We start from the raw sequence: 10,512 nt of genomic DNA, 5'->3' as shown, positions 1-10,512 counted from the left end.
ACCCTCCCTCGGCAGGTATCTTTAATTGGCTTGCCATTCATCCACTGCCACTGCTTTGCTCTGTCACACACCCATCGTCTATAAGCTGGAGGAGGGAATAGCCCCTCTGCTTTGGACCGGACCGCCCCCCCCCCCGCCCCCCCCCCCCCCCCCCCCCGGGCCTTACTCACCGCCACGCTCTGTCCACAACTAAAGAACCGCTGTCATCTAGTTTTCTGTTTGAGGAGTGCTTTGTTTTTGGTTCTTCGATTGGTGTGATATATATCACGTTTGGACATTTTAGATGTATGGATTGGATGAATTGAATAAACAACCGCAGCAAAGCTATTCCAAGAGGCACTAGTCAATGCGGTTCAATTCAGCGTTGTGTCTCTTCTTGGTTCATAATTCGACATTATGCCTTTTTCGCAAACCAGCAGAAAGTCAGTGAGTAAAGAGAGCTGATGGGAGGAATCAATAACCAATCAGTGGGTTTCATGTTGCAGCATTACACCCGGGCGAATATAACCATATTTTATTTATAATCAGCTTCTCCACTCAGACATCAGGAACTGTTGTACCACACTGATGACACCGTACCTTTTTAAACTCGACCCGAGCACTGCGCCACGATTCCCGGAATGCCCTTCCCAGTCTCCCCCTGCGTGCTGCAACTTGTCAGAGCGTGTTTGTGAAGCGATGGTGAAACGCGATCATCGGAGCACATCTCGAGGAGGGATTCTACCTTGTCATTCCACTGAGCTCTTCCTCCCCTCTGCAGTGCAGTATATCAACAGAAACGAATTAGGTGAAACTCTAGCCCCAGCCCTAGTGGTTACTGCACATCACCTTCCCTGCACGAGCGAGACAGACACAAAGGTTTGCTTGGAAGTCGGACCCACGTCGAGTCTCATTTGAGTTCTTGAGTCCGTTCTGTGCGGAAGTAGCAATCGCCCGAGGGTTTGAAGGCACTGCACTAAACAAGACAGCTTTGAATAAATAGTTTAATACTCTCTTTTTAAAGCCTTAAAAAAGAATGCGGCAAGAGATTATAGTCATTGGTTGACTAAAGCGGGCAAAAATATCGCTTGACTAACGCTGCGTATATTGTGAACAGGGACATTAGACACTTTTGTTGCCGTGAAATAACCAATGAATCAACAAGCGTCGGTTTTAAATGCTCTCTATTCTCGTCATTTCATAAAAGGCTGGCCTGCTTCACTTCATGCTACATGTTGGGAGAGAAAAGCCATAATGGAACATTGCTTCACATAACGAACACTCTGCAGCCTCTCTCACCATCTGTCACCTCAGTGGAATGAGGACCCCATGAAACGCATTAGCCGGCATTATTCAACATTGTTCAACGCCAGCCCCACTCAGAAACATCATCATTGGGGATCGGAAGCTCTCTAAAAAACTCTGCTTCTGCTTTTGATTCCCATGAAGGGGATTTCCCGGATGCCACACTGGGTTTATTTTTGTAAACTTTCCAATTCTAGAGAGCTGTCTATTTCCCCAATGGCCTGTTTAGTTCAACAAACACGTTTCAGCTAAACAAATAGTAACCATTACTCAAACAACAATGATATTTTCATTATTACTACAATGTAGAATATGTAAGGAAACTAAACCAGTGCTTTCTACCTATCTTTACAAATATCTATATAGCCTATAAATCTTTATTTTTATTTTTTACTTTATCTTTATTAAATTATTTCCTGGAAGATGCAATTGGCTAATCACTAAAACACAATCCCCATGTCCATTGAGCCTTTCATTCATGGCTAACACAAATCAAAACTAATAACTAAAGAACATCATTTAACATTTTAGTTAAAACAAGTCAAATCATAAACTTTGCTCCGTTAATGATTCTGATTCTTGTTCCGCAAAAAGAAACTTAGGACTTAACATGACTGACCCTTGTGTTGTGTCTGTGATGTGTGTGTGTGTGTGTGTGTGTGTGTGTGTGAGTGTGCGTGCGTGTGTTCATCTCTCCAACCCAAACTCTTTTCCTTTCTCTCTTCCTGTTTGTTCCTCCCCTCCTAAATCGCTGTGTGTGTGTCCGTGCGCTGCTGTGTGTGCGTGTGCATGTGCATGTGTGTGCGTGGATGCGTGCGTGTACGCGTGCACGTGTGTGTGTCCCTGTGTCAACACCTCAGGTTAGAGGTGGAGGTCCTAGTGGAGCCGCGGCCCAGCCCTGGTGGTCCGGGGGTGATCGGCCTCTCCCCTGACCCCCAGGATGACGAAGCGAGGACCCTGGCCGCGGCCGACCCCCCCCCCGCCGGCGCCGGCTCCGACCCCCCCCCCCGCCGCCGGCGCCGCCGACGACCCCCCGGACTCCCCGGCCGTGTACCGAGACATATGGAACCTGCGCGCCTCCCTGGAGCGGTACGCCGCGTCCTCCGACCAGAGCAGCAGCAACAACGACCGCAACTCGGCGTGCAGCGACGCCGACAGCGTGTGCTCGCTGGGCGGCCGTCCCGAGGCGGCGAGGGGGGGGGGGGGGGGGGGGGGGCCTCCGCTCCCCAGCTACCCGTCCCAGGACCTGGGCGACGACGAGGAGGCGGAGGCGGAGGAGGAGGAGGAGGAGGAGGAGGAGGAAGGGCGGGACGCGAAGCCTGCGAGCGGGTCGGTGGAGGCGGAGCCCGAGCCGGAGGTGAAGCGGAGGAAGAAGAAGAAGCAGCAGCAGCAGCAGGGTGGCAGCGTGGACTCGGAGCAGCGCGGGGGTGGGCGGGGTGGGGGGGGTGGGGGGGTCGGCGGCGGCGGCGACGGGGAGACGGGGAACCGGAAGCTGCTGCAGATGGACAGCGGCTACGCCTCCATCGAGGCGCCGTGCCGCGGCGGGCCGGAGGAGCTCCGCCTGTCCGGGGCGGGCGGCGGCGGCGGTGGCGGCGGCGGCGGCGGCGGCGGCGGCGGCAGCCCCCCCGACCGGACGGCCCTGGAGCGGCGGCACCACTTCACCAGCGCCGGGCGCAGCAGCACCGTCGGCGAGAGCTTCGAGTCGCACCTCTTTGAGGAGGAGCCGGAGGAGGAGGAGCTGGCGGGGGCGGGGGCGGCGGCTGTGGGCGGGGCCACCGGCGGGGTCGCCATAGCGACGGGCGCCGGCCCGCTGGGCTGGTCCCCGTACGGCCAGATGTTCACAGCCCGTGAGGCGGCCCCGTCCGCGGCGGCACCGCCGCCGCCTCCGTCGTCGTCGTCGTCCCACCCACCGCCGCCGCCGCCGCCGCTGACGCTGCACCGCCGCGACTACAGCATCGACGAGCGGACCGACGCCCTCTTCCACGAGTTCCTCCGCCACGACCCCCAGTTCGACCAGCAGGACTCCCCCGCCAAGAAGCACCGCTCCCGCGTCCACCTGCGCAAGCAGTGGCAGCGCCACAAGCAGTGGAGCGACCCCGGCGTGCGCCACTTCCACTCGTCCTTCGAGCGGCAGCGCACGCCGCTGCGGCGCGGCGACAGCGTCAGCTACCTGTCGGACGCCAGCTACCAGGTCACCCTGCCCCGCATCGTCAGCGCCCCCGACGACGAGGCCAGCGACGGGACCGCCAGCGGCCCCGGGACGCCCAAGCTGTCGGACGCCACCGCGGCGGCGGCGGCGGCGGCGGCGGCGGCGGCGGCGAAGCCCCCGGAGGAGAGGGGGGCTCTGAGGGAGGGGGGCCGGAGCGTGGAGGCCGGCGGGGGAGGCCAGGAGGAGACACAGTCTCCTCCTCCTCCTCCTCCTCCTCCTCTACATCGCTCCGTCTCGGAGGCAGAGGGACGGTCGGAGGAGAACCCTGGCGTTCAGGAGGACCGGGGGCGCTCGATTTCCCCGCCCTCGCTCCCGGACTCCCGGCGCTACGGCCCGCAGACCTTCGCGGCCGAGCTGACGGACAAACTGACAGCCGGCCTCGACGAGAGGCTGTACGCGGGCCTCCGGCAGAACAGGGACTCGGCGGTGGCGGCGGTGGCGGCGGCGGCGACGGCGGCGGCGGCGCTGGAGTGCACGGCGGTGACGGTGGCGTGCGCTTCCCCGGACCACAGCCCAGTGTAGCAGAGGCCCGCGGCAACCGCTCCTCACTCGAGGCCCCTCCTGCGGTACCTGAGCCACGGCGCCCTCTCATCTCTGTCTGGTGTCAGGGCCACATTACGGCCACGGTGGTTCACGTAGACCGTTTAGGTGGCTTCAGACGTGGGTGTTTCTGTGGTGCTCGAGCGTATAGACACACACACACCGTTGGGTGTGAGTGGCCGTTGGGGGGGGGGGGGGGGTGGACAGGTCGTTATGTGGATAGGAATAAGAGGCAGCATAACCAAAAAAAACGATACGGTCTCTTGATTGTTTTACTTTTAACTTCGGAAAGCCAGCTTCTGTGAACATGGCTTGTATCATCACAGTAAAAAGGGGAAATCAATATTTTAATTTCCAATTCACGAATCAGCTAAAGATAATGGTTAGAATATTCAATTATTTTCCCCCGGTATTTCTCTCTCTGTGTGTATTGAGGGTAGTTGATCAACTATCATGTACTGCTGTTCTGCACTAATTGATCCACTGTGAAACCAGGTGCTCTTAGATAAAAAAAACAAATAAGAATCTGTAAATCTGGACACAATATGCCAGGTCAATACCAATACTCCGAGAACTGTTTCATAACTCATTGTTTTCATGGCCTGATATATTTTCCACCCATGTGAATCCATTGAAATGGTACGTGATATGATACTGGAGGGAGGGCTAAGAGAGAGATTATAAGCTTCCTGGAAATTGTAAAAAAAAAAAAAGAAAGAAAAAAGAAGCGAATCAAGTGTGCGACTGAGAATCAAATTCATGTGTGATCTCCAAACCAGAGCTGTAGGGCTGTTTACGTGCAGCTGTTTACGGGCTGTCATTCAGACTGAATGGGTCGTCCGGACGGACGGACGGACGGACGTGGAGCTCCGAGACATAAACATGTTTCTGTTTTTCTCATAGAAACCATAGAAGCTGTTCTATATGAAGTGAAAAGGTATTTGTATTTCTTCTTTTTGTGCCATGGTTTTTCAAACCTTACCCCCGAAATGACGTTGGGTTTGTTTTGGTCTACGGATGAGCTACTCCTTTTCCGATGTTCAATGACGGATGTGTTTTTGTGTAAATTCTGTCAAACGGGGGTGGGGAGGGAGGGCAAAGAAACGGTTCAATGCATCTCATGCTTATGATGTGCTTTGTGGTTTGGCCGCTGTAAGAAACTAGAGATGTTGGCATTGATGCATTCGACGACACTCGATAGCTGCCTAGAGTTGCACACATCTGAAAATAACGCTTGACTCCATAAGCTATGACTCTTTCCACCACTTAGACCTGAGAATAGGCAGATGACACGCCTGCTGTTTGAAATGCTGATAGATGTTTTCTTTTTCATGGAAACAGAATGCTTTCTTGTGCATGGGGCTTGCGAGGCGAGCTTTACTTGACAGCAGCTTGTGCGCCCAAACGTCATCAGACATGTGTGTTTAACAAAAGGTGAAAGGTGACATTTATTTTCCCATCCCAGACATAATGTGACATGGGCGACACAAGGCAAGGAGGCCTTGTCATTATAGCATTGAAACCCATAGCATTGAAAACCAGGTTTGCCTTTAGCTCGAGCTAGCTTTGTTAAGGCTTATGGTCTTCAGTCCAGATCTCCAGGGGAGTACGGGAGAATACAGGCTCTACGTGACCCAGATTCACCCTCTCTGAGGTCGTGCGACCCTCCCCCTTGCATCGCTCCCCGGAAGATGGAGTTGAATGTCAATCACAACAGGAGAGAGACAGAGACGCAGACAGAGAGTGAGAGAGAGAGAGAGAGAGAGAGAGAGAGCAGATGAGGGCATATCCTGTTGTTGTCGGTCACTCCCTGTGGGCCTTGTTCACCTAGCACTCATCCGCATTTCATTCACCCTAAATACTTTAATACTACAGGAGGATGCTAGTGTGTTGCTCCTTTTCCAGCCCGGCCCAATTAGAGCAGTTCTCCATGCACTGATGGACATCGTCCCGCTGGTGCGTGTGTGTGTGTGTGTGTGTGTGTGCGGGACTCCAAATGCAGAAGCCATGCACCTCATTAAGAGAACAATGAGCGAAATGAAAGGGAAATTGAGAGGTGAGAGCTTCAATGGGCTTTAAAAGGGACCAGGATGCTGATAGTGAGAACACACACACACACACACACACAGAGGACCAGCACTTATGTCACCGTGGAGAAAATAAATCTGCCTCGCTGTGCTTCCTTGTGTGTGCTCTGTATCTCTCTCTCTCGCTCTGTATCTCTCTCTCTCTCTCTCTCTCTCTCTCTCTCTCTCTCTCCCAGACCAAACTCCCTTACACTAATCAGTTTTATTTTCTACTGTAAAGAAATGACCGAGGAGCCATTTGTCAGTGTGAGTCAGACAGAAATACATCCAGCATCTCACAGCCCACATAAACAACAGTCGAGATGATAGAGTTTATCACTCAAACTCATCAAGCGTCTCCTCCCATTTTAAATCAAAATGGCTCAAAGAAGTGGAAATGGATAGCAAAAAGAATCACCAAAACAGTGCATATGTACAGATAACGATACAACGGTGTGTCAGTCAAGCACAATGTTTCAGCAGCCAGACGTAGTCTAATGTCCTCCACTACACTAACACGGACACTGTGGTAACCAATGTGTGTGTGCGTGTGCGTGTGTGTGTGTGTGTGTGTGTGTGTGTGTGTGTGTGTGTGTGTGTGTGTGTACTAACCAGTAGCCCGTTGAATGCACTGATGCATAAATGTGCATAGGTTTGCATGAAAGTTAACATTTTAGTACATTTTTGGTCATTTTTCAGATGTTACTGTACTGAATCATCAATATCATAGGCAGCGTACATTTTGTCCAAAGAGGTAGATATTTTAGCTATATGGTATGGCCAGATTTTATGTTTTATGAAAGCTAATGTTGCTAAGATGCTGTAAATGATAGGATTTGTGATAATTCCATGAAAGTAAAACAGATACATATATATTTATGTATTTCTTGCTTGTTAGTTAATTACTGAACTTACTTTATTCCCTCTCCCCCTACAAGCTTTTCAAACAACATTGCCTTTGCTGATCCTGGTTTTTGGGACCGAATCGTATTGAGCATTATTTTTGTTTGGTTTTTCAACTAGTAAATAAATGAATGAAACAACAATTAATTGATTTTCCTTGAAGTTATTCTTCAATCTAATTTCCTTCTATTTATTCTTTGTCTGTGCTTTTGGTTTAGCATTAGCAACCTTTATTTCCATCAACTCAACTCAAATTCTCTGTATATTTCAGCACTTTAAATGTTTGGTACTCGCAGACCTTTGGTCTATTTCAATCACAAACAAACTAAATTCACAAAATATGAAAAATCTATATAAATAATTCAACATGCACATTCAACAGGAACAATTTCACGAGAGTGGGCTGGAGATTTTAATTTCATGTCGGTAGGCGCTGGAATGACTCAGGCACCGGTGGGGTTAGGAATCTAAAAGGGTTGGAAGGAGTAAAGGCAGACCACGCACATTTAATAGACTTTTAGTCTAATAGGAATATCACCCCATTTTTGTCAAATCGTAAAAAACTGACTTCTTAGTCTCGCCTAATATTCCAAATGCATTTGCTAAATTGATTTTCCAATATTTGAAGTGCGGGGCTGGTGGGGTTGCGGTGTCAGCCCCCAGCTCTGTTGGGATGAGTGATTCTGTGTGACTCTCCACCAGACACTCATAGGCTAGAGGAAACCCAGATGTGGCTCCAGGTGTGTTACTATAGAACATTTGTGGATGGACAGACAGATGTATAGACTGTGGACGGACCGATGGAAGATGGAAGCGGTGTGTGGGTGACTATTTCTCTTCTTCCAGAATCCTTTGCCTTACGATTCAGCTTGCAAAAACACTGCATTAAATTACTGGATTCATTTATTTGGAATCAAGATAGATTAAACTACAGATGAGACCAATATACGTATATGTGCATAGTCTTTGGTCAGTCTAGGAAAATGAACACGCAAATAAAAAATGTCATACATTAGTGTGTATATAAATCATATAGCAAGGAGACAGAAGCAATCTGCTGATGCCCTTCCACCACTGCATTCTACCAGTCCACACAGGCTGCCTCGTCATGCCAGCAGCCATAGATCTTACGAACGACCTGGCTCTGCGATCGACCAATCATTCATAAGCAATGCACATTGCGGTGAAGGTTCTTCAGAAGTAGCGCAGCTAAAGTGAGTGGGACACAGAGAGCAGGCAGCAACATGATCGCCGCTACCTTTAAAGAACGCTGGTACAGTGTTCCAAACACGTTTTCAACAGGCAGTCACACGCACACACACACACACACACACACACACACACACACACACACACACACACACACCACACACAGGTGGATAGGCTGTCACACACACGCACACACACACACACACACACACACACACACACGCGCGCACACACACACACACACACACACACCTCCTTTGCTTTTTTACACTCACATATAGTTCTCCTCCTCCCCTCCCCTCCTGCTCCCATCCTCCCCTCCCCTCATCCCCTCCCTCCTCCCCCCCCCCCCCCCCCCCCCCCCCCCCCACCCCTCCTCCAAAGTGTTTTTTCCAGGCGCTGTAGAAAACGCGTGGGCGGCGACGTGGTGGATGACTCACTCACTCACTGCCCCTCCACCGCGCACACATCAGAGAGGGCTGTTTCGTTTCTCACTTATTATCCGCTCGGTGGCATCCGAAAAAAAAAAAAAAAAGGAAAACGCAAGTTGTGAAACTTAGCGGCTTTGTCGCCAGGATTGGCGAGAGAATTCTGTGAACTCTGTGGCTTCCACGCCCCTTCGACCCTGCATGGGAAATCAAGACATATTGTGTGAAAAAATGACCCGCTGTGTAATGACGTATCATACGTAGGGTTGGCATAAGGTGGCTGAATCATTTATGGTGACATAGGGCGGAAAAAGTACAAGTCTGACGCTTTGTGACCATCAACAGTTTGTCATTATTGCCACATTTATTGCTGCAGAACAGCGGGCCGAGGAAATCCGACATCCTGATTAGGATTACTCCTGGGGGAAACGAGGTGTGTGTGTGTGGGGGGGGGCTGGCGTATTGTTGGAACGAGTCGTACCAGAGAAAGGAAATGGGCATAGGAAATATGTAAAGGAGGTCGAGAGACGGCAGAAGAGAGCGGGCAGAACAGCGCCGTAGGTTTGGGGGGGCCGTGAGACATATTCGTATTCATGAATAAGAGGGGAATATAATGTGCACCGAATACTGAATGACACGAAACACAGGCACAGAAAGCATGCATGGGTTTAGCCTGTACTGAGAACAAAACGCGGGGGTGGAGAGAGAGAAGGGGAGAGGGAGGGCGAGAGAGAGAGAGAGAGAGAGAGAGAGAGAAAACCCTAGAAAGCTGATTATGCAGCTTTGTACACCCACACAGTCCGCCCACGCTGCCGCTACACCTCATCCGCCTCCTCCTCTTCCCCCCCCCCCCGCCCCGCCCCGCCTGCATAGGATTCCACTCCTCCCTCCCCTCCCCTCCCCTCCCCCCCCCCCGCCCCACAACTCCCAGCTGCGTCACCTGGTTCCCTGAGGCAGGGGAGAACTCCTCTCCGCTACGCCTCAGTAATTACAACCGAGACTCCAGTCCCTCAGACTGCTGCACTGCATCACCCACGGACCGCCAGTCAGGCACGCGCACGGGTATGCACGCACGCACGCACGCACACACACTCACTCACTCACCCACGCACACACACACACACACACACACACGCAGGGGCACACACAGACACACGTGCAGACACAGTTGTGCACACACTGGTGTACAACTCATGTTGCACACAGACAAAAGGCACACACATATACACACACATGCACAGACGGATAACTCTACGCAGCAAAACACAGCGACATCTTTTAATCCAACACTTTCAACACTTTTCAATTTTTTTGAATTGATGTTTGGGGAAGGATCTATTCATGAGATCTGGTGAAATGATCTCAATGGAGTAGAGAAAGGAGTCCCGTCGCGACTCGTTTTCAAACACAAGACGTGTCTCCGTCGTGGTCCGCGCTTGTTTCAGGGTGAACTCTTTTCCAGATGAACATGAACACGAACCACCACCAGTCCAGTGTGGCCAGTTGTTGCTGGGAGTGGGCGGCTGGGATGTAGGTGTGAAGGGGCCACTCTCGCCCGCCGTGGGGTCCGGGGTGTGGGTGTGGGTGATCCACCGGAAGAAGAGACAAGAAGAGGAAGAGGGTCCGGACATACCCAGCGAGCAGAGGCATCTGTGGCTGCCCTCCAGCCCGGCCTGGGGGGGGGGGCATGACGACCTGCTGTCTCCGCTCTCCTTCAAGCCATTCTCCCCAGCCAAACCCGGGGGGGGGGGGGGGTGGGGGGGGACCCAGCACGGAAAACCGTGACGCCACAGTAAATTAAAGATGGCAGAGATTGATAGATGTGGCTTTGGCCATGGCTCCGTTTAAAAACGCCGCCATTGATGTGGGATTC

General features: G+C 51.8%; 1 protein-coding gene across 1 annotated transcript in view; it reads left to right on the top strand.

The window, feature by feature from the left end:
- cbarpb (CACN subunit beta associated regulatory protein b) overlaps positions 1 to 10,424 on the top strand; it is a gene marked incomplete at both ends in the record, with an annotated part of 18,302 nt that extends 7,878 nt beyond the window's left edge. Inside the window, 6 exon segments of the mRNA XM_084473501.1 lie at positions 662 to 681; positions 2,145 to 2,285; positions 2,287 to 3,586; positions 3,734 to 4,011; positions 9,571 to 9,701; positions 10,102 to 10,424. Of these exon segments, the coding sequence (XP_084329627.1) occupies positions 662 to 681; positions 2,145 to 2,285; positions 2,287 to 3,586; positions 3,734 to 4,011; positions 9,571 to 9,701; positions 10,102 to 10,424 (2,193 nt within the window).
- Positions 10,425 to 10,512: the final 88 nt, after the last annotated feature.

Source organism: Micromesistius poutassou (genome assembly GCF_964030765.1).
Source record: "Micromesistius poutassou genome assembly, chromosome: 9".
In the NCBI taxonomy this organism is placed as follows: Eukaryota; Metazoa; Chordata; class Actinopteri; order Gadiformes; family Gadidae; genus Micromesistius; species Micromesistius poutassou.
The sequence above is the reverse complement of the archived record's forward strand: the minus strand, read 5'-3'. Positions and strand labels throughout refer to the sequence as shown.